Source organism: Lonchura striata, chromosome Z, assembly GCF_046129695.1.
Source record: "Lonchura striata isolate bLonStr1 chromosome Z, bLonStr1.mat, whole genome shotgun sequence".
Lineage (NCBI taxonomy): Eukaryota > Metazoa > Chordata > Aves > Passeriformes > Estrildidae > Lonchura > Lonchura striata.
Genome location: NC_134642.1, coordinates 69921322 through 69949030, shown reverse-complemented (window position 1 = coordinate 69949030; position 27709 = coordinate 69921322). Strand labels below are relative to the sequence as shown.

At 37.7% G+C, this 27709-nt stretch overlaps 1 protein-coding gene across 1 annotated transcript in view; it reads left to right on the top strand.

Annotated features, from left to right (window-relative positions):
• Nucleotides 1–27709, top strand: part of RORB (RAR related orphan receptor B) — a 129213-nt gene that overhangs the window by 85596 nt on the left and 15908 nt on the right. The window contains exons 2-5 of the mRNA XM_021541521.2: nt 4626–4711; nt 8991–9132; nt 12126–12527; nt 26794–26915. Of these exons, the coding sequence (XP_021397196.1) occupies nt 4626–4711; nt 8991–9132; nt 12126–12527; nt 26794–26915 (752 nt within the window). The remainder of the gene's footprint in view (nt 1–4625; nt 4712–8990; nt 9133–12125; nt 12528–26793; nt 26916–27709) is intronic.

Here is a 27709-nt window from a genome sequence, read left to right as displayed (position 1 = left end):
CTGTAAACATAAGTAGTATCCTCAGCTGTATATTTTCAGATTATTAAATGCAAAGCACCTGAGGTCTTGCTGAGAAGCTAGAGAACATCTATTCCAGCAACAAAGGGGATGCCAAGATTTCATTGCCAGCCTAACTTTCCGTGGAAACTTCTACTGACAGTTACATGCAGGGACAAAAAGCATTTCCTGCTCACAGAGGTCAGGATAAAAAAGGCAGAGTTGGCAAGTAGATAAAAATGCTGAATGTACTTAATTTGAAATCAGTTAGGAATAGAAACATGAAAGTGAACTAGGCCAATCTACTAGCAATTTTCTAGGATCTCTGACAAAAGGATGATGGGAATTCTTGAAACGTGAAACAGCTCATTTTTTCACTATCAGTTCTCTGATTAGCCTTGATGTTTCCAAGTACAATCTTTCCTAGATCTACAATTTGGAGAAAGGACTTCCTATTCAAAGTTTTTGTCTGGCACGCTTAATTATCATATTTTGATCAAGAACTAAATACTGAAAGCTCAAGTCTTTATTTCCCCTTAAACCAAAACTGCAAATCTGTGAGATTATAATCCTGTCTTTCCCAAGTAAACTTCTTTAGATATTAAACCAAAATTATATAAAATGTCAGCTTTGTTTTTCTCTGTTAGACATCATATGCATGTGAGTGACAATCCCCACAAATACACACCTGGCGCATGCCTTGTTGAGTCTTACCTTCCTTCCAAGAGGAATTCAGAAAACCGTCTCCCATTAGAGAATAATCCCTAATTTCGCCCATATAACAACTTTTGAAACCTCATTATTTTAATTCCTTTAGGATTTTAATGTCCATGTGTAAATATTCTATTGGTGAAAAAAAAACCAGCACCTCAGTGTACTTTTGATTTTTCTTGCAGTGCATTTGAGATGTTATTTAGTTTGAAGATGTTTCTAATTACCAATTTGTTTATAGGTAAGTGTTCATTTAAAATATGTGAGACAATTTTGAATTTGCTTCCTTGATAGAATTCCACCTTAATTTTCTGTTTTCATGAGAGAATGAATTAGATTCCAGGTTGTTATCCCATAATCTGTGGATTAGATTTACTAGTCATGTAGAATTAATTAATTTCCATTGTAGCATTACAATTTTTAGACTATCCCATAAAACTGGAGGCAGTTTCCTGTCCTAAAGAATTTTCAGCTTAAGTGTAAATTAAGATATGAATAATGCAGAGACATGACCCTGTGGTACTGAGGAAGGATGCTACAGCTGGTGGTATGGGGCAATCACTGTGCCACATATATCCAAATATTATAAATGTTTTCTTAGACATTAGGGTGATAGTAGTTCTGCAGGCTTTTATTGAGTGGTACATCTCAATGTCCTTACTGAAAAATTGGACAAGTGGGCTCAGATTGAGGCTTGTGTGAAAAGAAGAAGGAGGCATTTTTCTTGCTCATAGCATCAGAATAAAAATGGATGAGAAGCCAAGTGTGAAGACTTTTGAAGTGGAGCTGAGTAGTTTTGCTGTAATTACTACTTATGTTTATTACTTTGGGATTTCTCTACATACAAGTTTTGTTCCTGTCCTGGTGAAAGTTATTATTGTGGCAACTCCACTATTGTTTGTTCACTCAATTTTTCCCCTCAATATTTAGGAAGTGGCACTTTGTCAGTGCATTTTATATTTTTAAAGAGTTCAGAAGAAAGCTGCATATTTTATAATAGCTGTAAAGAGAGTCAGATATACAGCTCCCTGAGCTGTTTGCTGGTTTAATAGGTGAGGGAAGTAAGAAAAATAGGATCATAGGTAGACAAAAAACCAGAATGTGCAAAGAAGTGTAGTACTCTGTGTCAACTACTAATACCAAGACAGTGTGTTCAATCCCCATACAGTCCACTCATTTAGGAGTTAAACTTGAGGATTCTTGTGTGTCCCTTTCAACTCAGAATATTCTGCAGTCTGTGACCTGTGATTATATCTGCAAAAGAAACCTGGTATGCTCTATGTTTATTACAGTGTCTCAAGACCCTTATGGGAATACAGTGGCTTATTTTTTATCTGTACAATCAAGATTTCTGTTAAGAATACTGAAATTGTTCTTCTGTTCTATGAAAAAAAATTTTGGGGACAGCATCAAAATACACTTTTCCAAACTTACTCAAGTGCTTTCTGTGTCCTAAAGATATTTTTTCTGTGAGTTCTAGTAAGGAAAAGTGGTAGCAATTTCCTAGACAAACCTGCATTTACTAATTTATAGAATGGTTATTTTCAAATGAAGGTTTGAATTAACTGAAGAGTCACGACTCTAATATTAATTGAAACACAAAGCCTTAGCATTTAGGGACTTGATCCACCAATACCATGAATGTATACCTTAAAACTGAGATTCATGCATGAAATTATTATTTGCTTATAGTAAAATGTACTGTGCTAAATGCAAGCAGTGTCTTCTCTCTCTCTTCCTATCAGAGTTACAAATGGTATATGCAAGTCACATTAAAAGTACCTTGATATTTTTGTGGTGTTTTTTTTTTCCTCTGCCTTGTCTTTTCCTGCAGATTTATTTCTATTCTCATTGTAGTTCCTGCCTCTGACATTGACATATGTCAATGAAACATAAAGCAGCACATGGTCCCAGAGCTGCAACTTCTCCATCCGCTGACTCTCAAGCAGAGACCTCTGAGCAGTTACCCAAAGTAGCCTCACAAACAACAGTGCCTGGAGGCACATGTTTAAGGGGTTTTGTTTTTTTATCCCAGTGGGCATAAGGCATAGGAATTTATGAGCAGGAGCATCCTGGAAAAATTTCCAAAGAGCTGCTTGTGCTTCTCTGTTAAGGAGTTCCCTCTGTACAACATGGATTAGGAGCAGTTTTAAAACTGAATTGCTTGCCTGGGCCTAAAATTATGCTAGATCAGAAAGAGTGTGTCAGGAAAATTAGCTCACAGTGGGGAGCTAAAGTCTTTTCAGCCATGCATGTAAGTTCCTCTTGCCTCGGTCCCTTGGACTATGCTGTCCCAAGGGAATCGTTAATTGACTTTCCAAAGTAGAGGGCCTGCTAGGCTTTCACCTGGTGCAGTTTACCCTAAAAGCCTCTACCCTAAATAGGAGGATAAAGGAGTAGGGTATGCAAAGCACCTTTCAGTGGGAAGTGTGGTGCTGGCTCACTGAGACACAGGACTGATTTTTGGTTGTTTAGCTACAAGGTGGTTGGAGGAAGGAAGTGGTAGGAAGGAAATTTCTGGCTTCTGCTAAAAGAGACAAATGATAATCATAAGTAGAAACAGGGCATAATCCAGGCCTATATGATTATATTTTCACAGTATCCACTGTGTGAGCATATTTAGTGCTTAGCTAAAATGTGCAGACATTTTTAAGCATACTTTTTTTCCAGTTTTTTTAATCTTTTCAGCAGCCCACAAGTTTGAAATGGGATGCTCTTTTTAGGATTAGCATCTGGACAATAATCTTGTTTCCATGTCTCAATCCATTTTGGAGTTAAATGTGTCTTACTAAAAGTACTACAGTTACGTATCCTTGTGCTTGGGCTTAACTCTACTAAAAAAGCTTTTCTACCCAAGATTTGATGGGTGACTTGAGTTGCAGAGAACTGCTGCTGTTCCTGCCCTGAGCATGGAGAAACAACATCTACCGAGAGTACTTTGCAAATGTGATGCTGCTTTCAAGTAGGAGGAGAATAGCAGGGAGGCATGCATCCTACACAGAAGAACAAATAAATGGGAGAGAAAATAAGTTTAACATTTCTTCTCAATTCCTTTGACTTAAATAAAGGCACAGATTTTCCTTACATGTCTAAGTATGTGCTCTTACAGCATCATCAAAGGAAAGATACAGGATTCACAGTAATTGAGAGAATCAAGCAGTTGCAAAAAAAAATTTTGAAAGATAATGAAATGTGTTTTCCTTCTCATAATCAAATGACCACTGTGTTTATAAAAGGATCTGAAGCGCATCTATATTTAAACATTTTTCAGACTACACCTGACTCTCCCAATACACAGCCACTGGCTACCTAAACTCCATCAGTGGGCCTTGCCTGCCAGCGATCCAGTGTTAGAACAAGCAGTTTGAAGAGAGGAAGATTAAGCAAGCTTTTACCAGCCTGTCTCTGACAGTGGTATTAGTATCTTCATGTCTTGAACGTAATTAGAAGAAAGTGAAAGCTTCATCATCTCTACTCTGCTTTTAAAAGGGCATCAAAGCACACCCTGTATTTCTACCTTAGAAAAATGGAAAGTCACAAATATCTGAAGTATGTAGGAAAGAACAATCCAGATTATTGTTTAGGACTCCTACTGACTGTCATTAGCAGTAATAATTATAAAATTAACCAGTGAAAAAATGAACTTTAAAAAAAGGACCATGAAAAGAAACTTAGTAATTGTGAGACATTTTAAAATGTTGAAGAGTTTTGTAGGATGTGGCAGAAGCTACATAATGTGAAGCATTTAAAATTTGCCAAATGAAAGCATTCAGAAACAGGCATACAATACAAAGTATTTTTCTATTTTTGAGGTTCAACTGGTTATCTACTCTCTATTTCTAAAGATTTCATTTTGAGAAAAAAAGAAATTAAATACAATTATATACCCAAAATATCTGTTTTGTTTTCTCTTTCAGCACAAATTGAAGTGATACCATGCAAAATTTGTGGTGATAAATCCTCTGGAATACACTATGGAGTTATCACATGTGAAGGCTGCAAGGTATGAGATTTTAATAAAACACAGTCATCATCATTTGCATTAGCCTCAGGCACTTCTGTACAATGACACAGTCTTACAAGCTTTCAAACAAGTGGTGCCAAAGGCTGTAGAGCTTCTTGATGATAAAGATGCATTTCATGTCTCATTTTCCCAATTGCTTTCCATTTTATCAAATACGTCCTTGTTTGAAACATGAATGAATTACGTCTGGTGCAGTGTAAGTGCTGACACCAACAGAGGCCGGCAGCTGTAAGTCACACCTGATCTACCTTAAATCAGCTTTGAAAGAAGTGCATTTCTTACCTGGTTTCCTATACAACCCATGGTAGCATTACAGTTAACATGTTACTGCTGGTCAGCCTTTTTTAAGAGCTTACAGGTGTGACTAAGTCCTTTTTTATCTCCTTTTGCACAATCTGCAGACCAAATTGTAATCTTAAAAAGAAAGAATGACTTACATTATGAATAGTGTAAAAGGATTCTTTGTCTTCTTCCTTAAAGGCATTAGTGAGGGAGCAGTTGCTGGGAATTGGAGGTTAAAAAAAGGGGTGGAGTGGGGGAAGTGCATAGACTTGCTGTTTAGACATATCAACATATTTTTTCAGGCATTAGTTCAAAGAACACAGATCAGACCCAAGCAAAGAGAAGAAAGGCTTCAATTTTCAATTGTAAAAATTGTCTGCGATTTTATTATCTAAGGAATTACATTATTACTCATGACAAACCAGAGTTTCATACTCCATGTTGGTATTTCCATTTTAACTTTAAATGGGAAATTGCAAAGATAGAGAGGCAGCATCTCTGATTTCTTCTATGTGGAGGCACATAGAAGACAAACTAGGATGTTTGAAAATGGGTGCCTATTTGCAGTGTGAAATTGCAAGCTGTACAAAGTATTAGAACAGCTGAAAAATCTGAAAATTTGAGTGCACCCATCTGCAAAATAAATACTTTAATGCCAGTACATTGAGAACCAATATACTGGTAAAGACTGAGGGTTTTTTAGGAACATTGACAATTGGAAGCAGAACAATTTGCAGTGTGCCTTTGTCTTACTGTGACATTGGCCTAGAAATAAGCATCTTCTTATGATGATCACATGAAACAGGATTAAACTAATTGATCTGATATTTCAAAATTGGCACAAAAGCTACAGAAGAAAATTACTTTAAGCAAAAAAAGAGCATCTTCTCCCAGTACTCAGAGTCCACAGACTGTCTAGAGGTATAGTCTTCCATAGAAGTAATTAGGGTTAATGCTGGCCCTTGTGTGTGCCTCAAGAGGAGATGATACCACTATGCTCTGTGAGTAGACTGCTTATTGAGATAAAGAGATTCTCTTCCACTTATAAATTTTAACCCTATTGGGTTTGTGCCAATTTTGCTGTATCAGATCAATTAGTCTAATCTTGTTTTGTGAGCCTGTGTGAGAAAAGGTGTCAGTTTTTCATGTCAGTTCCACTGGGAGGCATCCCAGTCTGTCAGAATGCCCTGTTAAGGTAAGCACTGTTTCTGCCAGTGCAGCTCTGCTATCCACTTAAGTGCCCAGCATTTAAATAGCTATTCTCTCAGCCTGCATACTGGTCATTTCTGGCTCTTTTTGTCTCAGTTTGTTGGAAACCTGAAATGACTAAGAATAGAGGCCATGAGTGGAAGAAGCTGGGGTGGAATCACTCCACAAGCATGCACACATGTTGAGCCAGGCACCAGACAGCCACAGCATTTCAGGATGCTGCATCCAAAAATTACGATGCCAGTGGCAGTGCTGCAAACTTCAAGGAGCAGAAGATCCTTTAACTCAGTGTTGCTATGTTAGCTGTGCTGCAGCAGATCCATATTCTAAGTGCTTAAGGGTCATCTGAAATACTGCTGTTGGTTTGTATGCATGCCTACCTTATGCTGAATGTGCATGTGCAGTGAACATGCTGGACCTGCTGAGTACGTCTGACGCTATTCTTACAGAAAGGGTGAAACCTGGAGATAAGTTTTCATCACATCTATCTCTGTGGCTGCTGCTTCTTCACTAAGAAGCCTTTTATCATTTCTTGTGCCTTCCCCCCAGAGCAAAGTTTCCACCAGTGTTTTGTCATGAATTAGAAAGTAGTTCATTCAGTGATTTCCTTTCTCAGACTGGTTGTAGGTGGTAGATGAAGTGATCTGTTCAAAGGCTTGTTGTCCATGTTGGAAGTACTGGGAAATCTGTCTTTAACTCTTTAGCTCCTCAGTTATGAAATACATCTTCCTTCACAAAAAAAAAGGAATTGTTCCAATGTAAAATAATGTAGCCAAATCTATATAAAGATACCATAAATATAAAATGAGAGGATTATATCTATTTTATAAGACAACATTTAGATCTTATGCAGGAGAATAAGAACATAAAATTCTCCTCAGAAAAACCTGATTAAATTAATTCTCTTATGTAACCCTTGATACATAATATGGTCCTTTTTTCCTAAGGAGGACAAAGATGAAACAAATTCCTCTGAGATGAGATCAACCTTAAAGGGAACAAGAAGTACTGTAGGAGAAAGCACTGTCAATGCTAAATGGTTGAGTGTGGTTTTTTAACATTACTGAATTATTTTTTTCTCCGAAATCCATAGATTCTGCTAAAATATAAAAGTTAAAACAGAAAACCCGCATCAAAACCAAGATTGGCTATAAAGTTCAGCAATGACATCTGCAATTAGTATCCATTTAGTCTTAAATTAAAGGCAGCTCTACCATATCAGGAAAATTTTGGACAGCTAAGATCAGTTAAGTTTCCACCAGAATTTTTCTGAGAGTTTCCTCAAAGGATATCTATTTTCTGGAAAGTATAAATCATAAAATTCAATTTATATTTTAGATACACTATAATCACTGATAGAACAAGCTTGACCCAGTTCAAATGGATCAACTTCAAGAAGTAGCAGTGGCAATGTCTTTGGTGGAACACCATGCCTGTCACTGTTACTGACACCCCACACCACCCTCATTCAGCACGCCAGGACCTGAGCGAGAATTCATGTATAAGCTGTAGCAAATGAGCTGAAGCCTCCTGCCACCTTATGACCTTGTCCATTGCTCAGTATTAGCCTCCATCAGCCTATGCAGAGATACACTATTGTTTTCCTGATATTTTTCATCATTTTCCTGATGCAGTCAGCTGTTGCTTTCTGGCTTCATTCCAAGGTGTTTGCAAGCTACCCCAGAAGGGCACAAGTACTTTGGTGTTACTTCTGGTGACTGGTGTAACTGCAGTAATACTTCTGCTGGTTTACTACTCATAGCCAGTGGCCAGGCTATCCTTCAACTTTCCCACCACAACCTGCAGCTGTTTGCATTTAAAGTTTCCAAACTGGCTAGGGGAGTTCTCTACTTTTTTTTATCCCCCCCCTCCTCTGGACATGTAGATGCTCCAGACTTTTTTTTTTTTTTTCTTTTTTTAATTTATTTGGTATAGATCTATTTATTTTTGTTTCTTTTCCCCTCCCCCTGGTTTCATTCTTCATGTCACCTCAGCTGCTTCATGTCATTTCTACCATAACAGTGCATTTTGGTGCTGCTCTTGGCACTACCTCATAGCAGCTGGAAGCTCATAATGATCTAGGTGTGTATACTTCCCCTCTAGCCCTAAGATTCTAGACAAACAGCCCTTGGAAAAGGCCATTACATTCTCATGGTAGTACCTAAAGGTGTTGTTGTCTCCTTTGTGTGTTGGCTTTACTTGATACAGTCATTATATCCTAGTGCTTTTGTGAAGGCTGAATTTTAATTACTTCACTCTTGAATCATATGCCTCTCCAGATCAGATCAACATTTTCCAAGTTGAAGTGAACAGCAGACTTCAGCTTCTCATGCTATGTGTATCCAGTAACAGTTACCTCTACAGTTACAGTTAGTCTCTTCATTAAAGGGAGAAATGTCAAAACAAGTACTTTGAAGTCATCTCTCACAAATGCTGACAAGTTTTTCCTCTATTAGGAGCAAGTATTAGATGATACAGTGTCATTATTGCACAGTAAAAATGCATTCTGTAACATAACTTCGGTTTTAACAAAGCAGAATTATATTCTTTACAGAACAGTACAGAGTTCTCCTTATTATAATTAAATGCTCTTTAATACAATACCAACATAGCTGCAGAGCCACAGAAAAAGTAGCAGTGCACTAAATAGGGGTTTGCTGTAGTTTTTTGCATGCTTCTCTGTGTGTGTGTGTCTGTCTGCATGCATGCTCACGCACATAAATACACTCATGATAATACTTGGTTTTCCCTGCTCTCTTGCTCCAAGGGATTCTTTCGGAGGAGTCAGCAGAACAATGCATCCTATTCCTGTCCAAGACAAAGAAACTGTTTAATTGACAGAACCAACAGAAATCGTTGCCAACACTGCCGACTGCAGAAATGTCTTGCCCTGGGAATGTCTCGAGATGGTAAGGAGTCAAATTTGTGCTTCACATCTAAGCCCTTTGAAACTTTTCTTTACTGCTGACTTACTTAAACTCCCTGCAGATTTTTGCAAAAAGAGAGAGGTGAAGCTCTGTGCTTTGTAATGCATGTGCTGTGAGATGATCTTTGCCATCTGGTTAACAAAGAAGGCTATTTTCATTGAGAGGGGTGGGGAAAATCACAAAATGGGGAGCGCTATTAGTTTAGAGCAGAAGGAGTCAGAAGTTAAATATATTATTCTAATCAAAAGCACAAAAAGCACAAAAAAGGTCACCTCTGAAGAGGTGGGTTTATATTAAATATTACATTAAACATCATCATTTATCTTAACATTTAACACTGATGTGTGAAAGCATCCATTTCCCTGAGATCTCTAAAGAACTGGTAGTAAGGAGGTATAACTCTACACAAATTTGCACCTTGGTAGCATTGGGTGTTTCTGTTTGTTTTATTCAGTGCACTTGACCAAATATTTTGCATTTGAAGAAACCCCATGTCTTTTACTTGCATACTGCCTCCTGTCCAGACTATAGAAGGATCTATAAAAGGATGTTTCCTAATTTGGCACTGAAAATGGATCCTATAGCAGTGGAAAGCTCCACAGTCTATGCCATCTCAGGATCATGTGCTCCTTGTAAAGCTCTGCTGCACCTTTCAAACTGTAATGTGATCAGCTTATATCAGCAGGCTGAGAACATGCATCACACCAAAGCTGTAGGCAATGGGTGGCTTGGGCAAGGCTGCCCACAGCTGACATGCCCGGGGCACTATTCCTTGTGCAGGGGGTATCCAGCTCAAAAACATATTTTATATAGTGAGAAAGTATTAGAGGGAAATGTTCTAATTTTTTTAAGCAGTTTTTATTAATTCCGTTTTCTTTGAAGCAATTTTCTCTTTTAAAAGGTTGACACAAACTGTATATTTTTACATTGAGTTATTGTTGGATTGTTTGGATGATCGAGACCATCTAAACCCTCAGTTTGTCTTATATCTTACTGAAGTTACTTGTTTACCAGTCTCATCAACCTGGGAAGGGCCTTTAATCCATGAATTCTTTTTGTCCTACCATCCAGTTTACTTGACACCTTAGGTCCTAATTCTTCACAGTGATTAAAGAAGTAACATTTCAACAATTTAACAGCACATACTTTCCTTCTGAAAGTAGTATCTTCCAATGATTTAAGGTATGACAGAGGCATTTTAATGTGACTGACAGTGCCGTCTTCCCAACCAATAATTCAGAGACCACTGCAGAGTGACAAAATGAGTGATTCTTCCAACAGCATCACTTTGTTCTCTCATAGTTGATGTAAGGGTCTTTATGATTATTTAGGATTAAGAATATTAAGAGCTCTTGCAAATTTAAAATTGGCTGTGTGAATTTTTTGACAGAAATCTTTAATTTGATTTTTACCTCTCAGCCATGTAATAAGTGCATTTTTATCATGCAGAGGCAGGATGCTAATTGACAGCAGCTGGAGAATCCAATTAATGAATATATAATGAGGATAAACATTGGTTTTATTGCTGAGGCCCTAAATTTGAAGAAAATAAACAGTTGCATAATTCAAAATTATTTAAAATACAATCATTGTATGTTGTCCATACGGGTATGCAGCATACCATGAACTGATTCTAGGGGCTGGCTGAGTTTGTGAGTTGTAGCTTGTAGCCTGAGCGTAGGGCTGCAGCTAAACAACTGAGGTTGGTAATAAGAAAAAGAAAAAAGAAAAAAAAAGAAAAAAAAAAAAAAAAAAAAAAAAAAAAAAAAAGTGAAAAAGTGAAGATAAATCAAAACACCTTGTTGTGGTGGTCTGGTGGCACTGTATTTTCATAATATGGTCTACATTTTCTGTTCTTTTTCCTGATTGAAGAATTTCATACTTATACACCTACAAAGTCAAACTCTTCTCAAAGGCTAAATGAGAATCATGTGCTAATACATATGAATCTGAATTGACCCAAATTTCAGATGGACTGGAAATACACAGAACAGAAAACACACTTCATAATACATAGAAGTCTATATTTCTGGAGCTATGTCCCCTTACCTGTTCTGACAAATTCTGCTAAATGTACCTCTCAATTGTTTTAAAGCACAATCAACAGCTGCCTCTGCTCTAAGATCCCAAGATCTAGCCCAGTAAAAGACCAGAATTTGTAGAAAGAGGGGAGTGGAGAGTGATAATCAGCTGTGATCTACTGTATATACAGGCTATGAATTTACTCCTTCTTGTTCCACAGCAATCAGCCTGTCACCTTTGAAAATTTTAATCTCAATGTAGTGTACCCTGTTTCTGGGGAAAATGGTTTGCCCTCTTTTATTTTCCTCCCTTTCTCATCAGAAGGAGTGTATGGATTTGTGCATGAAGATTATTAAAATGGAGATGGCATAAATCCCTAAGACTTTGCTTAGTGGAAAAGATGGCATTTATTTGTGCTCTTTACCTTCAAATTTGTTATTTTCCTCTAGGTTCTAACCTGTAAGATCTTTTTTTTAAAGTAGGAAGATAACACCCCCCCATTTAAAGGATGTGATAATACACTTTAGGGCATGTTTTCACCCAGAATATTAATCTTGCTAGTGTACTGTGTAAAGGTTTGCAGAACATTAGTAAATGGATATGAATTTATAGACTGCACAATTCATACAGCTCTGGGTAGTTGTTCAGTGAACAGAGAGATATAAAAGGATGCATGGTCTTTTTAACATTCATAGTGGGAATCAAATTGCTTGAGTGAGGCCCTCCTGTCAAATAGGAGTCATTGTTGTCACCAGGTAAATTCAAGTATGCAATATGTTTTCGTTTATGAGATGTATGTGATATAAAGCTTTACATCCTTTCTCATTTCCACAGAAAAAGGTGTTTCCACAGCAAAATTAACCCTGAAAGTTAATACCAGAATTAAGAAGGGTTGAGGAGAATCGAGAAAAATCTAAAGATGACAATGGTTACCATTGTGCTTTGCTTTTCAGCTGTGAAATTTGGAAGAATGTCCAAAAAGCAGAGGGATAGCTTGTATGCTGAAGTGCAGAAGCACCAGCAGCGACTGCAGGAGCAACGGCAGCAGCAGAATGGTGAGGCAGATGCTCTCACCAGGGTTTACAGCAGCAGCATCAGCAATGGCTTGAACAATCTGAATAACGAAACTGGCAGCACCTACTCCAACGGGCATGTCATCGATCTGCCGAAGTCTGAGGGCTACTACAATGTGGATTCTGCCCAGCCCTCCCCAGACCAGTCTGGGTTAGACATGACTGGAATCAAACAGATAAAGCAGGAACCTATCTATGACCTCACCTCTGTACCAAACTTGTTTACCTATAGCTCTTTCAGCAACGGGCAGTTAGCTCCAGGGATATCCATGAGTGAAATCGGTAAGGAAAATTCTCATTCCTGTAGTGTAATGTGTATCTATAAGCTAAGCTCCAGTGCTGTCTTCATTAAAATGTCATACAGGCATTCCATACACAGGTACACGATAGTTACATGTTCACATGTGTGTGTGCACACACATACGGAGAGTATGGGAAAGAAAACCAGTCTGGAACTAATTGACATAATATTAAGGCAGCTCTTGTTTTTACTGAAAATTATGCAGTTCTTAAACCCAGCAGTTCATTTCTGTTTATTAAATAGGAGCATCAAAGCAGGTGATGAATCAATCATAACCAAGTGATAATTAGAAAGGGGCTTGTTTCAAATGAGCTCATTACTGGCAGGGTTAAATGATCTCTTCAGCCAACCATCCATATTCTTGTCGACACCCAGAATCCCCATGGCAGCTAATTCTAGGGTACTTACTGTGAAAAAGTACCAGTTTCTACTTTGGCTGCACAGATGTCAATGCAGGGCAAGCTCACTAAATTCATAAAGTGCTCAAACTCTGAATGTATTTCTGTGGATATCCCTCCTTCTCTGCCTGAAGGCCTTGGAGAGCCTGTCCCTTGCTTTCATTTTTGACACCTGACAGAGACCTCACTATAAAGTCAGACTGTTAGAAACTCAATGACTAACGGTGATTTTTGTCTAAGCAGGATTTCTATTCATCTAATGCTTCCAGTTGTATTTCACCAAAGCCACTGGAAGTACTAGTTCCATTACAAAGAAATAACATGAACAAAGGTTGGCATCCTAATCAGGTACCTGACAAGTGAAATATGCTGAATCAGTTGTGGCTGAGAACTTAATCAAAGGGTAACACTTTGTTAATTGAATTTAATAAAAAAAAAAAAAAAAAGAAGGTAAAAAGTCATCTTCAAGAGCACTCTTAACAAATTAATTCATTTCAAATAATGAAAAAGCCCTATAGTTCTGGCCTAACTTTGCTGTCTCATGTACATGGATGTACTGAGATCTGTAAATGTGTGATTGTGCTCAGACCTACTGAGGACTGGAGATGTGGCCTCCCCTCAGTATAGATTACAGTAGTGGGATATGTAGTAGTAGCTGCTATCTAGTAAAAAAATGAAGTTATGGCTAAAATTGATAGCATGTTTTCTACCCTTGCCTGCTCATGTGTAGGTAGTTCTATAACATATTTTGTGCTTTAGTCACAAACTGTCCAGGAGAAAGCTAAACTTTTCTGGCACTCTGTTTATTAAGACCTGTTTTATTATCATATTTGGCCTAGGTCACTGTCCAGTAAAACTGTACACCCACAGCGTAGGATTGGAGATGAACATTTGCTCCCTCAGCTCTCATGGCCATATGAATATTACTCACATGTGGCTTGTGCATACCTCAGTCCTGCAACAGTGGATCACCCTGCTGCAAACCAGCTGAGGCAATTTAAACAGTCCTTAAGAGCTGTTTCCCTTCACACCTAGTACCAAAGGGAAGTGAAGTGTTTCTAGAGAGACTCAGGGGAGGTCCAGAAATGCAGAGTTCTGATAGTCTATGAATTTGGGTTTGTGCTCAGTTACAGAAATGAGTGCAAAGACACAATATGGCCATAGGACTATATCCTTAGCGGCCAAAGAATCGCCTTGAAGTCAGTGGGACCTTTTGACTTCAGACAATCAAAGTTTTATCTTTTTAACTTAAGATAACTTTTATCTCTTGCAGGTTCACTTAGAAATAATGCATCATTCTTAGTTTTTCACCCATTTTTTTTCTTTCCTAGCTCTAAACCATCCTGCCCTAAATCCATCCCACATTTCCAAGTTTTTCATTCTCTTCTGAAACACACAAAGCAGGAAAAAACCCAGAGCAGAAAGAACGCTACATAGCAAATGGCCTGTGTCTGAGCTGACAGCAAAATTCAGAGGCTCTGGGATTTACCTCTTTTCCTTTTAAAATTGAAACTAGGGCTCCTAAATTGCTATGATTTTACACAAATACTGCGGTCTGTCATTTGTGGCACCTACAGCAGAGAGGTAAGGGAGATAGTGAGAGATAATGTGGTATAACAAATCAGCTGACACAACTGGAAGACATGCACCATAAAATATTTGGATTAGTGCACAGGCAAATGATATTTTCAGTGTTTAAAAATAAGTAGAAAATGTCTCTTAATGCTGCTGTGGATTGTTGGACCATCTGTAGAGCTGCAATCTTGCAGTCCTGGGATGTACTGATTTCATATTTCATAGTGTGCTTAAATTTCACTGCAGAGTTGCATCTCACTCCATGACATTTAGGAATAAACTCAACTTATTCTAAATAGACATTACTGCTTTTAACTGTTAGATGAAATCATACAGAATATATAGGAGATAGAAAAGCTATTCTGCATTGATCCTTGTGGCTGATAGAAATTTCTTTATACCAACATGTCTAGTGATCTATTGAACCATTAAGTATCCCAGATCATGATTCTTTTCTGCACTGATGATTTTCTGCCAGGTAGTAATTTCCAGTCTTAGCTTTTTTCTGGCCCTTACACTCTTCAAATAAATATATGTATGTAAGCACAACCTCATCTGCCACTTGCCTGATCTTGAGTGCAACCATTGTATTTTTTTCCTTATGAATGAATGTTTGGGAACTTCTTTTATCCTTGAGTTCCTAAAAGATTCTATAAGCTCTCTAAGGAGCAGATTTCTTCACAAGCACTCAGAACAAAATAGTCTGTGAAGTTTCTGCATTATATGTCAACTAAAATCTAATTCACTTACGCCTTTGGTGTTAATGCTTTGTTTGTTTCGAACTCACTTCTCTCCTTTGTAGGGCATTTTTTAATTAAGATATAGTTTGAATCTCATTTTCTCTTTTTTATTTTTCTACTTCTTTCAATCCTGTCACATTATGTCTCAGTCTTCATTGATGCTTTGTGACTTCTTTCAGTTTAGACTTGTCTGAACTTAAATAGCATGCTATGAATCTTCTCTTTCAGATTATTCAAAAATGTTAAATACTTGCAAAACAAGTCCTTATAATGATCCCTGCTGCACCTGACTAAAATACTTGCTGCAATTGCATATGTTACTTTAGTATTTATATTCAGCTTGCTATCCAACAGTAAGTTCTCTGTAAAATCCAAGTCACAAGTCTTCCTTTCCCTGTCACTTTGATTTAGTTATAAAAATTATATTTTATAAGATATTCTGTGACATAATTTGCACATCATTTACATGCTTTTCTTCACATGTTAATTTTCTAGTTCCACCAAAAAAGTAATCTAAATGGTTAGAGCTACTTTGATCTTTAACAGTTCTATGCTTTAATTTGAATGTGAAAGTGTTCTTTTTCACAAACATACATTCATCTACAGAAGACTTTGTACTGGAAATGGAAATTGTTCAACTTAACAGTTTTGAAACGCAAGATTTTTTACATAGCAACTATTTTGACATGTAGTATTAGAATGGCATGGCAAGGAAAATATAGCTTATCTTGTATTGCATGCTTACTGGTATCTATATACTGTGCTAGCAAATAGGTGTAGGAGAAAGACATGCTGACTGATTAAAGTTATATAGGGCTCTATCACATAGACTTGGTATTATTATATTTCCCCAAATGAGTTTAGTAGGCCTAGATACAACTATGAGAAGCAGGATAGGCAATGTCTCATATGGAAGAGAGGGTTAAGTTTAACAAAAAGCATTTTCAGATACGGTCACAAATTTCTCATGTAACTGTCAGAGCTTATGATGGAGAGAAGCTGTACAAATTCAGGTAGTTCCCCATTAGGCACAGCCCTCATCAATATTCCGCTTCCTGTTACAAAAAAAAAAAAAAAAAAAAAAAAAAAAAAAAAAAAAAAGACTCAAAGCACAAAGACATTGCTCCAAAGCTCATAAATACACATACAAGAGCAAAACCTCAACTTGTCATCAAGTGCATTTCCAGTCCAGATTCCTTTTCTTTAAAGGGATATATTTTTTTTCCTTAACTCAAAGCATCTTATCGGGCACTTAATGCAGATTTGGATGGGCAGAACACAAAATAGGTGAGGTGCAGTGACCAGATGAGTTAGGCAGGCTCTGTCACTTCCTGTCCTGCTGTCCATGATCCAGGTGTGTTCCATCAGCCACTGATGCTGCCAGCATGGGAGAGACCCACATCCCAAGGGCTCATGCTGCCAGGGACTTGGCAGCATCATCCTGTTTCTCCCATGAGCACTGTGCCATCTACACAACTGGGAAGGCAGAAATGATGCAGTGGGAGCTCAAACCATAAGGTGAAATCTGCTTGCCATATCAAAAGCAAAAATGTTGTCATTTTCAGAATGTCTTTCTCTCACACAGCAAATCACAGAGGTCAGCTGGTGAGTGGGAAATTCTGAAGTGAGAAGGGAGCTCCAGTTCCTGATGGTTTGCTCCCAAGTGTGGTTTTAAATTAGAAGGCATTAAAGGTTTATTTTTAGACTTGGTGAAATTAAAAGACTACCTTGTTTAAATATATGTGCATAATATTATCTGCCACTGAGCTGCATATTGCCTTTTCCTCTCTAAATATGTGGCTCCAATCTTGGTCTGTAAAAGTTGATGGAAAGGCTTCCCTGCTTTAATTGCAATTGAGATTGCCAGCCTATGATTTCTTAAGGACATGATGAAATTATTACCCAGCTGTTATGGAAAAAACAGATTGGTTAAGCATTCACTGCAAGTTAAACTTAAGGGTGCCCTGTAGCTGTGTATTTGTCAGTAGTCAGTAAGACACGTCTAGAGGGTACAGGAGATCACATAGCCCAGCCTCTATAATTACAGATGAAAGTGTCTTTTACATGTATTTACATGACATTTCATCAACATCATGTCTCTTTGAAGGTACCCAATGGCTTGGAAAGCTTACATTTCTACCAAAATTATAGTAAGGTTGGTGAGCTTAGGTTTGACCTTCCCTTTCCCCAGTCCTTCTAAGCCTGCCCTGCTATGTGTATCTTAGAGCGGGCAACAACTCCCTAGCACGGATATCTAATGTGGATTGGAGGAGCCTTATATTTAAGGCACAGCTCTTTAGACCTGGACACAGAGACTGGAAAGTGATAGTAAAGGAAAGCCTTAAATTTGTTTTAAACTTACTCAGGACAGGTATGTTAAAAAGAAATCCTCTTGGTAACCACAAATGACATTCTGTGCATTTGTAATTTAGTTGTAATTGAGCTGGGTTCATACATTCATCTCAAGAACCACAGTGAGCAGTTCTATACTCTGTGATGTTATTTGATTTCCATTGCTTGTACAGGGAGGAGTTATTTCACTCTTTCTCCTTGAAGGGAGATCTTCACCTGTAAGCATTCTGAAGTCCTCTGCTGAACATCTGTTTAAAAGCCTGTCCCATACCTTTCTTCTTTCAGCAGAAATCTTCTAATTAACTTAAGAAGAAACTAGTTTTTTTCTCTATGTCTATACGCTTCATGGATGTTCACATGACTTAATGTTGTATATGCAATATATAAATACATATCAGCACCAGACTGATACCTTAAAAAAACCTGTGCTTTGGTTTTGGAAGCAGTTCTCCATGTGATATACATTTCTCATTCCTTAACACTCTTCTCTATCTGCAGGGTTTGTTCCCTGTGCCAGATCAAGTGTTAACAGAGAGCTTACTGAACATGTATTGCTCAATTAGATGCTATTTCAAGGGACACTCCAAACCACGTTCAAAATGCAGTGAGCTCACTAATTAAAGCCCATACCTAAGGTGACAATAGCATCTGTGTTTATGCTCCCTTTACAAAGCCACCACCCATCTCACAGTGAAACAGAAATTATGTTTTTGTATTCCTGTGTAATGTTCTTCTGCTTCTTTTTCCAGGACATGTTTTAATATTCTTTCTACCAACGTGACAGTCAAAATTTTACAGGGCTGCTGGCTACACCCTGGCAGGTGTTTTTAAGAGAAGCAATGTTGCCATCTAGTGTGCATTTAAAAATGCAACGTGTGCATTTTACGCACATGCTGTCAGGGCACTGTATCTTACCATTATTACCTATTTAAAGATGACAATCAGAATACATTCATATTTCAATTCTGTATGCACTTCAGCTCATTTTACAAGTGAGCTAAAAATATGCATAGAATGATATCAAAAACAACCTAATCTATGGCCTACATTTTTCAGATTTCAAATTAGATCAAATTTCTAATCCTTTAAAGTATATAAAATTACTCCTTTTCTCCAAAGACAAGAGTGTTTTCTTCCATGACCAAAGTTGATAAAATATGTTCATTCTACTGAGAGTCTGCAAAAAGGTGTTAGAAATCAACCATTTCTAGCAGTCAAAATATGTAAAATACAGTATCATATGTCCCATATATTAACATAAATCATGGCAATCTTTTCAGGAATAACATTGTGCTGTGAGTATTGTTAGATTACAAATCACACATAAAGACCAGTGAAAATTCAGTGGTGTGGTGAGTACTGAGGCACACTGTTGCTGCCAGTTGTAAGGACGGACTTCTGGCTGGTTCCCTGTCATATGCTTTGGACCAGCAAAGACAATAGCAGAGGAAATGGCTTTCTGCAAGTAATGCTCAAAAAAAGAAGACTGGAGAAGGTGCCAGAACACAGAGGGGCTGGGATGTGTGAAAGAAGTATGTTGTCTTCCAGAGTTGTGACTCACACTCAGCCCACAAAGAGGCAAACTGCAGATGAAAATCAAGAGGTCAAGGCAGTGATGCTTTAGGAATCACTGTAGTATATGGAAGTGGCATATTATCTGCCAAAATTGCTATGATCTGAATTAGTGGTTGCTTGTTGCTTTCATCCTCTTCTGCGTAACCCCTTCATGGACTTGGTGTCAACTTTCCCATCAGTGTTTTTGTCTGGTGTTTCTGGGCAGTCAGCCCCAACAAATACAAGGTAATTGTACTTTCTGAGAGCTTAGCCTGCAGTCTCTGTTACATTTCTTTGTCATCCTGGATGGCACTGGTTGATCATTCCTTAATCCTAAGGTGCAAGAAAGGCATCAAAAGTTTGGGTTTACAACTTTTTTTCTATTGCAGTACATATGCAGCATCCTAAGTTTGCCTTTCCAAGGCTATAGTCCAGTTTTTCACACTGTTTGCTTTCTGTCTGCTGGCTTTCATCACTCACTTCATGCACTTCACTATTTCCCACTTTATTCCTGAGAATAAGGTAATTCTGCTTGTTTTACATTTTGTGGTGCTGTTTTCAGCTTCATAAGTAATGAGGTCTGTTGTCAGTCCATTCAGCTTTTGATATTTTATTTCACAGAACAGCAACAATTTTTTTATACAAGAGTGAAAATATATGAGAAAGAATTCAAGAGAAATGCATGAGAGAGGAACATAGATGTGAACAGTGGAAAAATTCAATATGACAAGACTCAGGGCTCAAAGACAAATGCTGAAACTTATTATCAGAACACAGATTTTATAGTGCAGTAATCTTCAAGGAATGAAAGTCACATGTAAATGGGAATAGTTAATACAAGATACTAAGGCATGGACCCCTGTCTTTTATTCCTTTTCGACTGCATGGATGGCTTTTCTTTTGATTAGTGAAGATTTTGTCATTGCTTATGATAACCAAGTTATTCCACTTTCTGACACTATACATTAACATCACTTTCATCCAACTCATTTGCCACACTACAGGAATATTTTGCCCTTACTTTTCAACATGTTTCTGTAGATAGATTGCTTAAAATCTTCATAGAGAGCTAATTTGAAGACTGTGACAGTGAAACAAGTGCTAAAAGATATATTAACAGTAATATTCTAATTATTCCATATATATTTCTCAGATTAATAAAGAAAAATGTCTACTTCAGGTAATGTATGCTTAATTGTAAAAAATAAAACCACTTTCTTGTTTCAGAACAGTCTCATTTTAATATAAAGGTCTGTTTTCTTCCAGCATCCTATGCTGGAAGAAGCTAAGAAACAGCTGATCTCGATAAATTTGTGGTAATTATATGGTGCCTCTAAAGTTCATTTGAACTCTAGCTATTTTCTTGGTTAGTGCTTCTGCTGCCAGTTAAATGATTTCTAATTTTTGCTAAATTGGCTGAGTCCCAGGAGAAGTATTACTAAGTATTACTACCATTAAGCATTTATAGAAATCCTCTAGGATCTAACAGAATTCTGGGTCCATCTTCTAGGTTCCTTAAGATAAGGACTTCATTCCATTGTATTGTCACTTCTATTAATTTATTAGCATCTTTTGGAAAGGCAAATGAAGCACTGATTTACTTTGAAGGAGAGAGATGAAACAGAGAATTCACACACATAGCTTTTACTCTTTGTGCACTCTGTTCATGACATTAAGCATTCAATAACTTGAACATAAGGACAGGTTATTCCTAAACTAAATCTTAGCAACTCTAGTCTTATATGAGTGTTTTTATGTTTCATACTGTATTCCTAGGCTGCATATTGTGTAGTGTTACAAGGTTATTAAACAAAAAGGGGTTATGAAACTAGCTTTTTATGAAAGCTAGTTTTATTTTTTTCCCATTTTTAAAGGGAAATATTTTCATGCATTATTGCATTGAGAATGACACAGACAGATGAGAAATGGAATGAGCTTTTTGCAACCATTTTCAGAAAAAAATGTTCCTGTTTATCTGCCAAAAAAAATCAAACTTTTCATCCAGTTCATGTAAAAAAATGAGACCTGTTATTCATGTTTTACAGCAACCACAGAGCTATTTTTACTTTATTAGCTGTGTCGCTGTCTCTGCAACTGTCAAAGAAATTAAGAATAATATGAATTCAGTGATTAAGTTTTCAAAGATTTTCATTTTGTAGTCATAATATCCTTGAATTAGTGTACAAAAAAGTGTTGATCCATTGCTATCTTGCCAAGTTTTTAGGTTATAGAACAGAGATTTTATTTAGAATGCCTGGCTGGAGTTTTGTTATGTATACTAACAGCAGCCAGCCAAGGCTGTGATGTAACTGCTGCATTAATTACAAGTAGATCCCTGCAAGAGCTCAACTTAGGATATAAGGTGAAATAAGCTCTTAGCTACCCAACTGGATCCTACGGGTAAGTGGCAAATTAAAGATTCATTATTCATTTTAATTGAAGAAGATTATCAGTGTTTTAGAAGGCACACTTCAAAGCTTTTCAGTTCCTTGTGCAGAAGTAAGAAGTGCTGAGAAAAACTAGAGTCACTCCTTAGAAAAGAGAGGCAAATGAAAGGAAGGAGCCTGTATGAAACAAATGCTGCTGTGGATAAGTTCCACTTAGCAGGCCAGATTTACAGCTGGTGAATGTTGAGTGCATTCTGTGCATTACATCCATCCCCAAAGCATTGTAATTGACCTCAAGCTGGAGTTTTTCTTTACTGTTACAATTGAAGATCTCTGAATATTGCAAGAAAATGCCTGAAAAAGGCAGTACTGATTTATCAGATGATGGTAAACCCCTGTGGGTCTGTGGTATGCTGATTTTGATTGTTATCTAGATTCCAGTGTTCAGTTTTCTTCATGTACTTGTATTTAAGTAATTCCTACTCTACTGATGGAATAAATGTTGGAGCACTTGTAGTCTTTGGAGTGTGCCTTTTGTGAGGTAACTCTTGAAATCTAAAATAGGAAGTACAGTAGGAGAAAAAGAAAAAAGAACGTGGGCGTTTACCTGCCAGAGCAAACAAAACTGGAAACAGAAAGTCCCAAGTTTATGTGCTGTTTTTCTCTTGCAGCATATGCTTTTGGCCTGTTTTGTTGATGAAATAGAGCTTTTACAGTCTTTCTGTCTCCCCAGTCCTTCTGTCAGGGTTGTGCAATGATTCTTTAGCTACTCTCCAGCTCCACTGAAGTGAAGCAGCAGTGTCAGACACTTGACTTCCAACAAGTTTTGTAGAAGTGACTACTCAGTAGGCAAAGGAGACAGGCAGCTTTAGGGAAAGGAGGAAGCCAATGCCCAGTCCCATGTTCACCTCTGGAGGCAGCAGCTGATGACCAGTCAAACTGAGCAGACTGGTCCCTTGTGCACGTGCATGATGCCTGTTACCCACCAGATACTAGGGATGGAAGGTCACAGGGGGAATGGCAGATGGTATTTGATGCATCTGTAGGGATTCAGGTTTGTTGCACTAACTTCACTGCATAGCTTACTTCACTGAGCAAGCCTCACAGAATTAAGTCTCTTGGTTCTGTCTTCTGTTTTAGGTAGGCCAAGACAAATCTAAAAACCATTTATTTTCCTGAAACAGCATGGATCTCTCGTGGTCCTCTTCAGCTTCATGATGTACAATTTTCATCATCTTCTGGACATCTCCTACTATACATTGAACTTCTCTAATTTTTTAACTGCTGCATTGTAAATTCCAAGTAAATTACCTACCCATTGGTCTGGAACCTCTCAAGGCCTCACCAGGCCCTGCTACAGGAAGGGCATCATGCCCTGTGCTGTGTGGAGTGGGGACCAGCCTGACCTCTCAGATTTCTGCTCTCTAGCCATGCCAACAAACACCATATGGACTTCCTTGTCCTCTAAGAACAGATGAGGCTCTACAGCTAGAATAGTGGTCCATTATAGAAAGCCAGTGAAGAGACATGCAGGACAGTAATGAAATGTGAATGGAAATGTAAGTGGAATGTAAGTGGAAACCCCATGATGTATTTTGTTTAAGCATTTCTGGTTTTTGAATCTGTTGGTTACAATTATTGACAGTATCCTTGATTGAGTATGTTGTTTCTGCTTTATCTATCTGGAAGGAAGTACTTCTTTCTAGATTTTTTTTCAATGAAGCTGAGCATTTTTTAGAAAATGTGTTTACTTTTCAAGAAAAAATTTCAAGTTACCGATACTAAGAAAACCTAAAATATAGAATGAAGCTGCCTAATGCAAATTCTTCCACATCCGAGTGTATACCAGAGTTTGGGTACTGGGAGCATTACTTTCTGTGGATCATGTTTCTCAGACATGATCTGCCATGATCTGCAGTAAATCTGCCAGGATATGCTGTGATTTTCTTGTGTCAACTGATCAATATAGGAGATTTAGCCCTAATGGAATAAACCCAGTGTGTAGGCAAAAGAGGAGGAGTAAAGCACCTAGTCTACATTTGTGTTTATGTACTGCAAGAGATAGATAAGCTTTACAAATCCTGCTGTTTACAGGCTGGTGGTGTACTGTCATCCAGGCTCAGATTCTTTCCATTAGAATTACTAGTTTTCACTCAATAGTGGGAACAACTGGTCCTTAGAAAATAAAATGTTGCAGACTTTGATTCACACACCTGTGTGGCCAGAATAATCTCTTTTGTTTTCCTTTTCATACAAGCAAACCAGCTGCAACTTATGTAAAATGGCAGCTGACAATATTTCAAGTAGAAATGCAGTTGACATTGAAATCACAAGAGCAGAGTTGTCCTTTGTAGTCCCTGGAGTTCATCCAAACATTTCTAGTTGTGTACATGCAGTTACCTAGTGATAGGGGACCAGTGAAATCTATGACCCAAGATTTTTGAAACTGAATCAGCTGAAAGTCCAGACTTGATATGTGAAGTAATTGTAGTGGACTCCTCTAGATAAGAGGAGGAACATGGCTATTAGATTATCACCCCTGCAGGGTACTTCCATAGGCTTTGGGGCTCTGCAGGAGCCCCAAATCAGGACAGGATTTTGTCCTTTTATGTGCAGATATTCTCTTGCTTTCCCCATTGTCCATTTTTTTCTAGTTCTATTAAAGAACTAACCAGTTGAATTTGGTGGTCAGCTTATTTCAGAACTGCCAGGTCTCCAAGAAATTAATATATTTTGGGTACAGACAGGTTTACATCAGATGTCATTTATATTGTTGCCAATGGTTTAGGAGTGTCATTCTCCTTGGGATTTGCCAAGATATGCACCAACTCTAGCTTCATTAGCAAAAAGGTACTAAAATCTGAAAATGTTGGGGGAAAAAACAAATTCCATGGTCTATGGAACCCTTTATGAATGACATTCTTTGCTCTGCCTGTGTTGGATCTTCTGTTCCTGGACCATCTGAAAAGCCAAGACTGGTGTATACTTCTTTTATTTTTTGCATCATGCCAGCTGTAGGCTATATCTGCATGAAGCTCCTTCCAGGGACTCCTGCACAAAGGTTAAGCAATAAGCCTCCTCTGCTTGCTCTGAATGAGCAGTTCCCTTCTCCTGAGAGACCCAGTGTACCCTTCCCCTCACACACTCAACCTTGCCTAGCCTGCAGCACAAGAGTCTCAAGTCTGTCTTGCACCTGATTCCTCTTTGGATGCTGCTTGCTGCAATTGCCCCAGGCCTTTGCACATCTAAATGGCTTTTAATGTCAGCTCAACATAAGCATAAGTGCATAAGGAAAAGGTGCATGGGATAAAACACAGGATGCCATCCCTAGAAAGCCCTGCTGAGTTTCTCAGCTCTTCATTCCTCAGGTAAATACATAAATGCTAGGAAATGGAGGGGAGCTGAGGATCTTTGCAGTCATGTAGAACTGCTAATCAAATATATTTTGAAGTCAATGAAATCAAAACATCTTGTTTTCGGATTGTTGACATCAGGTCACTTTATCTGATTAGAAATCTGTCTACACAATAATATTATATCATGTGAGACATTTATTGTAAGAGAGATGCCCATTTATCTTCAAGATTTTTATTATAAAATGCAACACCTTACCATCAAAGGTTCAGATGTCCATCTAACTTTCCATAAAAGAACCATGGGTAGATCACTTTGTCAATACCCATTCTTAGTTATCTTTAGGCTGGGCTCAATTCTTCCATTAGGAAGCCTAAAGATAGTGTTGACCTATAAATGGATACCTGCACAAATTCAGTTAAGCAGGTTTTATATTTCCTATGCAAATCTGCAACTTTTTTATCTTCAGCACCTTTCTACTGACTCTCAGTTTATTAACTGTGAATAGCACTGTCTTTCACTGTAAACACTCCTCTAGCAGTGTTTACAGGAAAAATGCACTTCTGCATTCTTTTTTCAACTTCCCTTCGTGCTGGCTGAGCTTGTTGCTAAGTTCAGTCAGTACTTGGCCACATAAGCAGATTTATTTTGTAACTCCAGGCTCCAGATCCCTGCTTGTTCTGCTGCAAGTGCTTCAGTTCACTTTTGTGGCTTCAACTTTGTTCCTTTGTTGGCTTAGGCAAAGTTTCCAGGCTGAAGCAATGAGCTGCATTAGATGTTTAAGTCACAAAGTTACAAAATAGGAAATTATCAGTTTTCAGTAACCTGTTTTATCACATTTCAACTCCTAATGCTAATTAATTCATATTGGAAGTTTTTGTGAAAATTTTTTCAATCCATTCAAGTGGCTTTAAGGGCAAAGGTCTGCTTTAAAATACTTGTCTAAGAAGTTTACTCACAGTTTCATAGGTTTCCAGGGCAACACTGAATGCTTCATTTTCTGCTTGTGTCCTGCATTCCATGTTGTGACGTAATTTCTAAGGCTGCAGTTTCAGGACAACTTTAAGGTAGCTTAGTGCTATGTGTGAGATTTATGTCCTCCATCTTTCCTTCTAAACCCCAAGATACTACTTTTAGCTTTCACCCCTTGCTAAAACCAGTCTCCATGTTCTTGCTCATCAAATTCAATCAGAAAATGATCTATCTTAAAATTAACTTGAGAAAAAAGAGATCTGTTTCCTCTTTTTCTATGAGTCATGCCAAGATAATGCAAAGTTCAAGCAGTCAGTCAATTTCTTAGAGACCTGGCAGTTCTGAAACATGCTGTCCACTGAGTTCAGCAGATTAGTTCTTTTAGTAGAGCTAGAAAGAAATGGACAATGAGGAAAGAAAGCAAACACCTACACACAGTAGGAGGGGAGAAACTGCCTTCATGAAGAGGTTGTGGCCTAAAGTCTGAACAGGTTCCCTGCTGGGTTGCTAACAACAACAGTGTTCCTTCTCTTCTCCAGGCTAGAAGAGTCTACCAGTTACTGCATATGTTTGTCACAGACAAAAGCAATTAGGTAAACAGGGTCTCCAAATGAAATTTATTTAAACATATTAAATCAAGTTCAGAATGAAGGTTCTGTATAGTTTCACAAAAATAATTGTTATTTTCACCTGCAGATCCACTGTTTATCAAGATCACTTGACTTTAGGCTGAATACTGAAACATATTGCAATAGTCAAGTTCCAAATTAAAAAAAAATTAAAACGGTAGCATTGAAAAGAAAATATTCATTTTCTTAAATGTGCATTTTACAACAACCCCATTGTTTTCAGCACTTTGCTTTTGCAGATCACTGTTCACTATTTCATGTAAGTTGTTTTTTATTCTTTTCACAGATCGAATAGCACAGAATATCATTAAGTCTCATTTGGAGACATGTCAATATACAATGGAGGAATTACATCAACTAGCGTGGCAGACCCACACATATGAAGAAATAAAGGTTTACCAGAGCAAGGTACAATCCTGTAATATGCTTTTTCTTCTGCTTGAAATTCTTAACAGAGTAATTTGTTTGGCAAGAATACACTGATGAGTGTCATACAGGTCAAAATACACTTTTCACTATCTTTGGGGAACTGGTTACTGAAAGCAGAGCAGTGACATCCATAAAAAGAAGCAACAACTTTCCAGGATATTGGGCTGTTTGTAGTGTTAAAGCTTAGGTATGGTCATGGAATCCAGTTTCTTTGCTTGATCCAAACCTCAGATCTAAACCTCATGCACAAATTCAGTTACTTCAATGTGATTATTTTTGGGTCCTCTGTTGTAAGGATTTTAAGAAAATTAGACAACATAACCTTGTTTCCTTATAATTTTGAAAACACATCTGTTTTTTATGTGAATAACAAACACCTGTCATGACAGTAGATAATAATAAACTGAAAATACTTCTTAAATTGAAGATTTTTAATACTGGGTGGAAAACCAATATCATTACACTACATTTTTGTCCTGCTTCTGCAATTCTCAGGTCAAGTTCAGTCTGTTTTCCCCTGGCACATCCTCACACATAGTACAGTCATCAGAAACCTCTGTGCCTCTTGCACTGGCTTCATTAGTGATGAGTCTTTTGTCAGACTTCAGTTGGAATATTAGTTAGTTATGTAAGACACAGGCAAGATTCCAGCTTGTTCATTGTAATCTATGGGGCTATGCAGTATTAGCAGGAATAAAAACCACACCACAGTTTGCAGAGATGTGGCATGAAGCCAGGAACATCCATTTATATTTACACACGTGTGTCCAAGG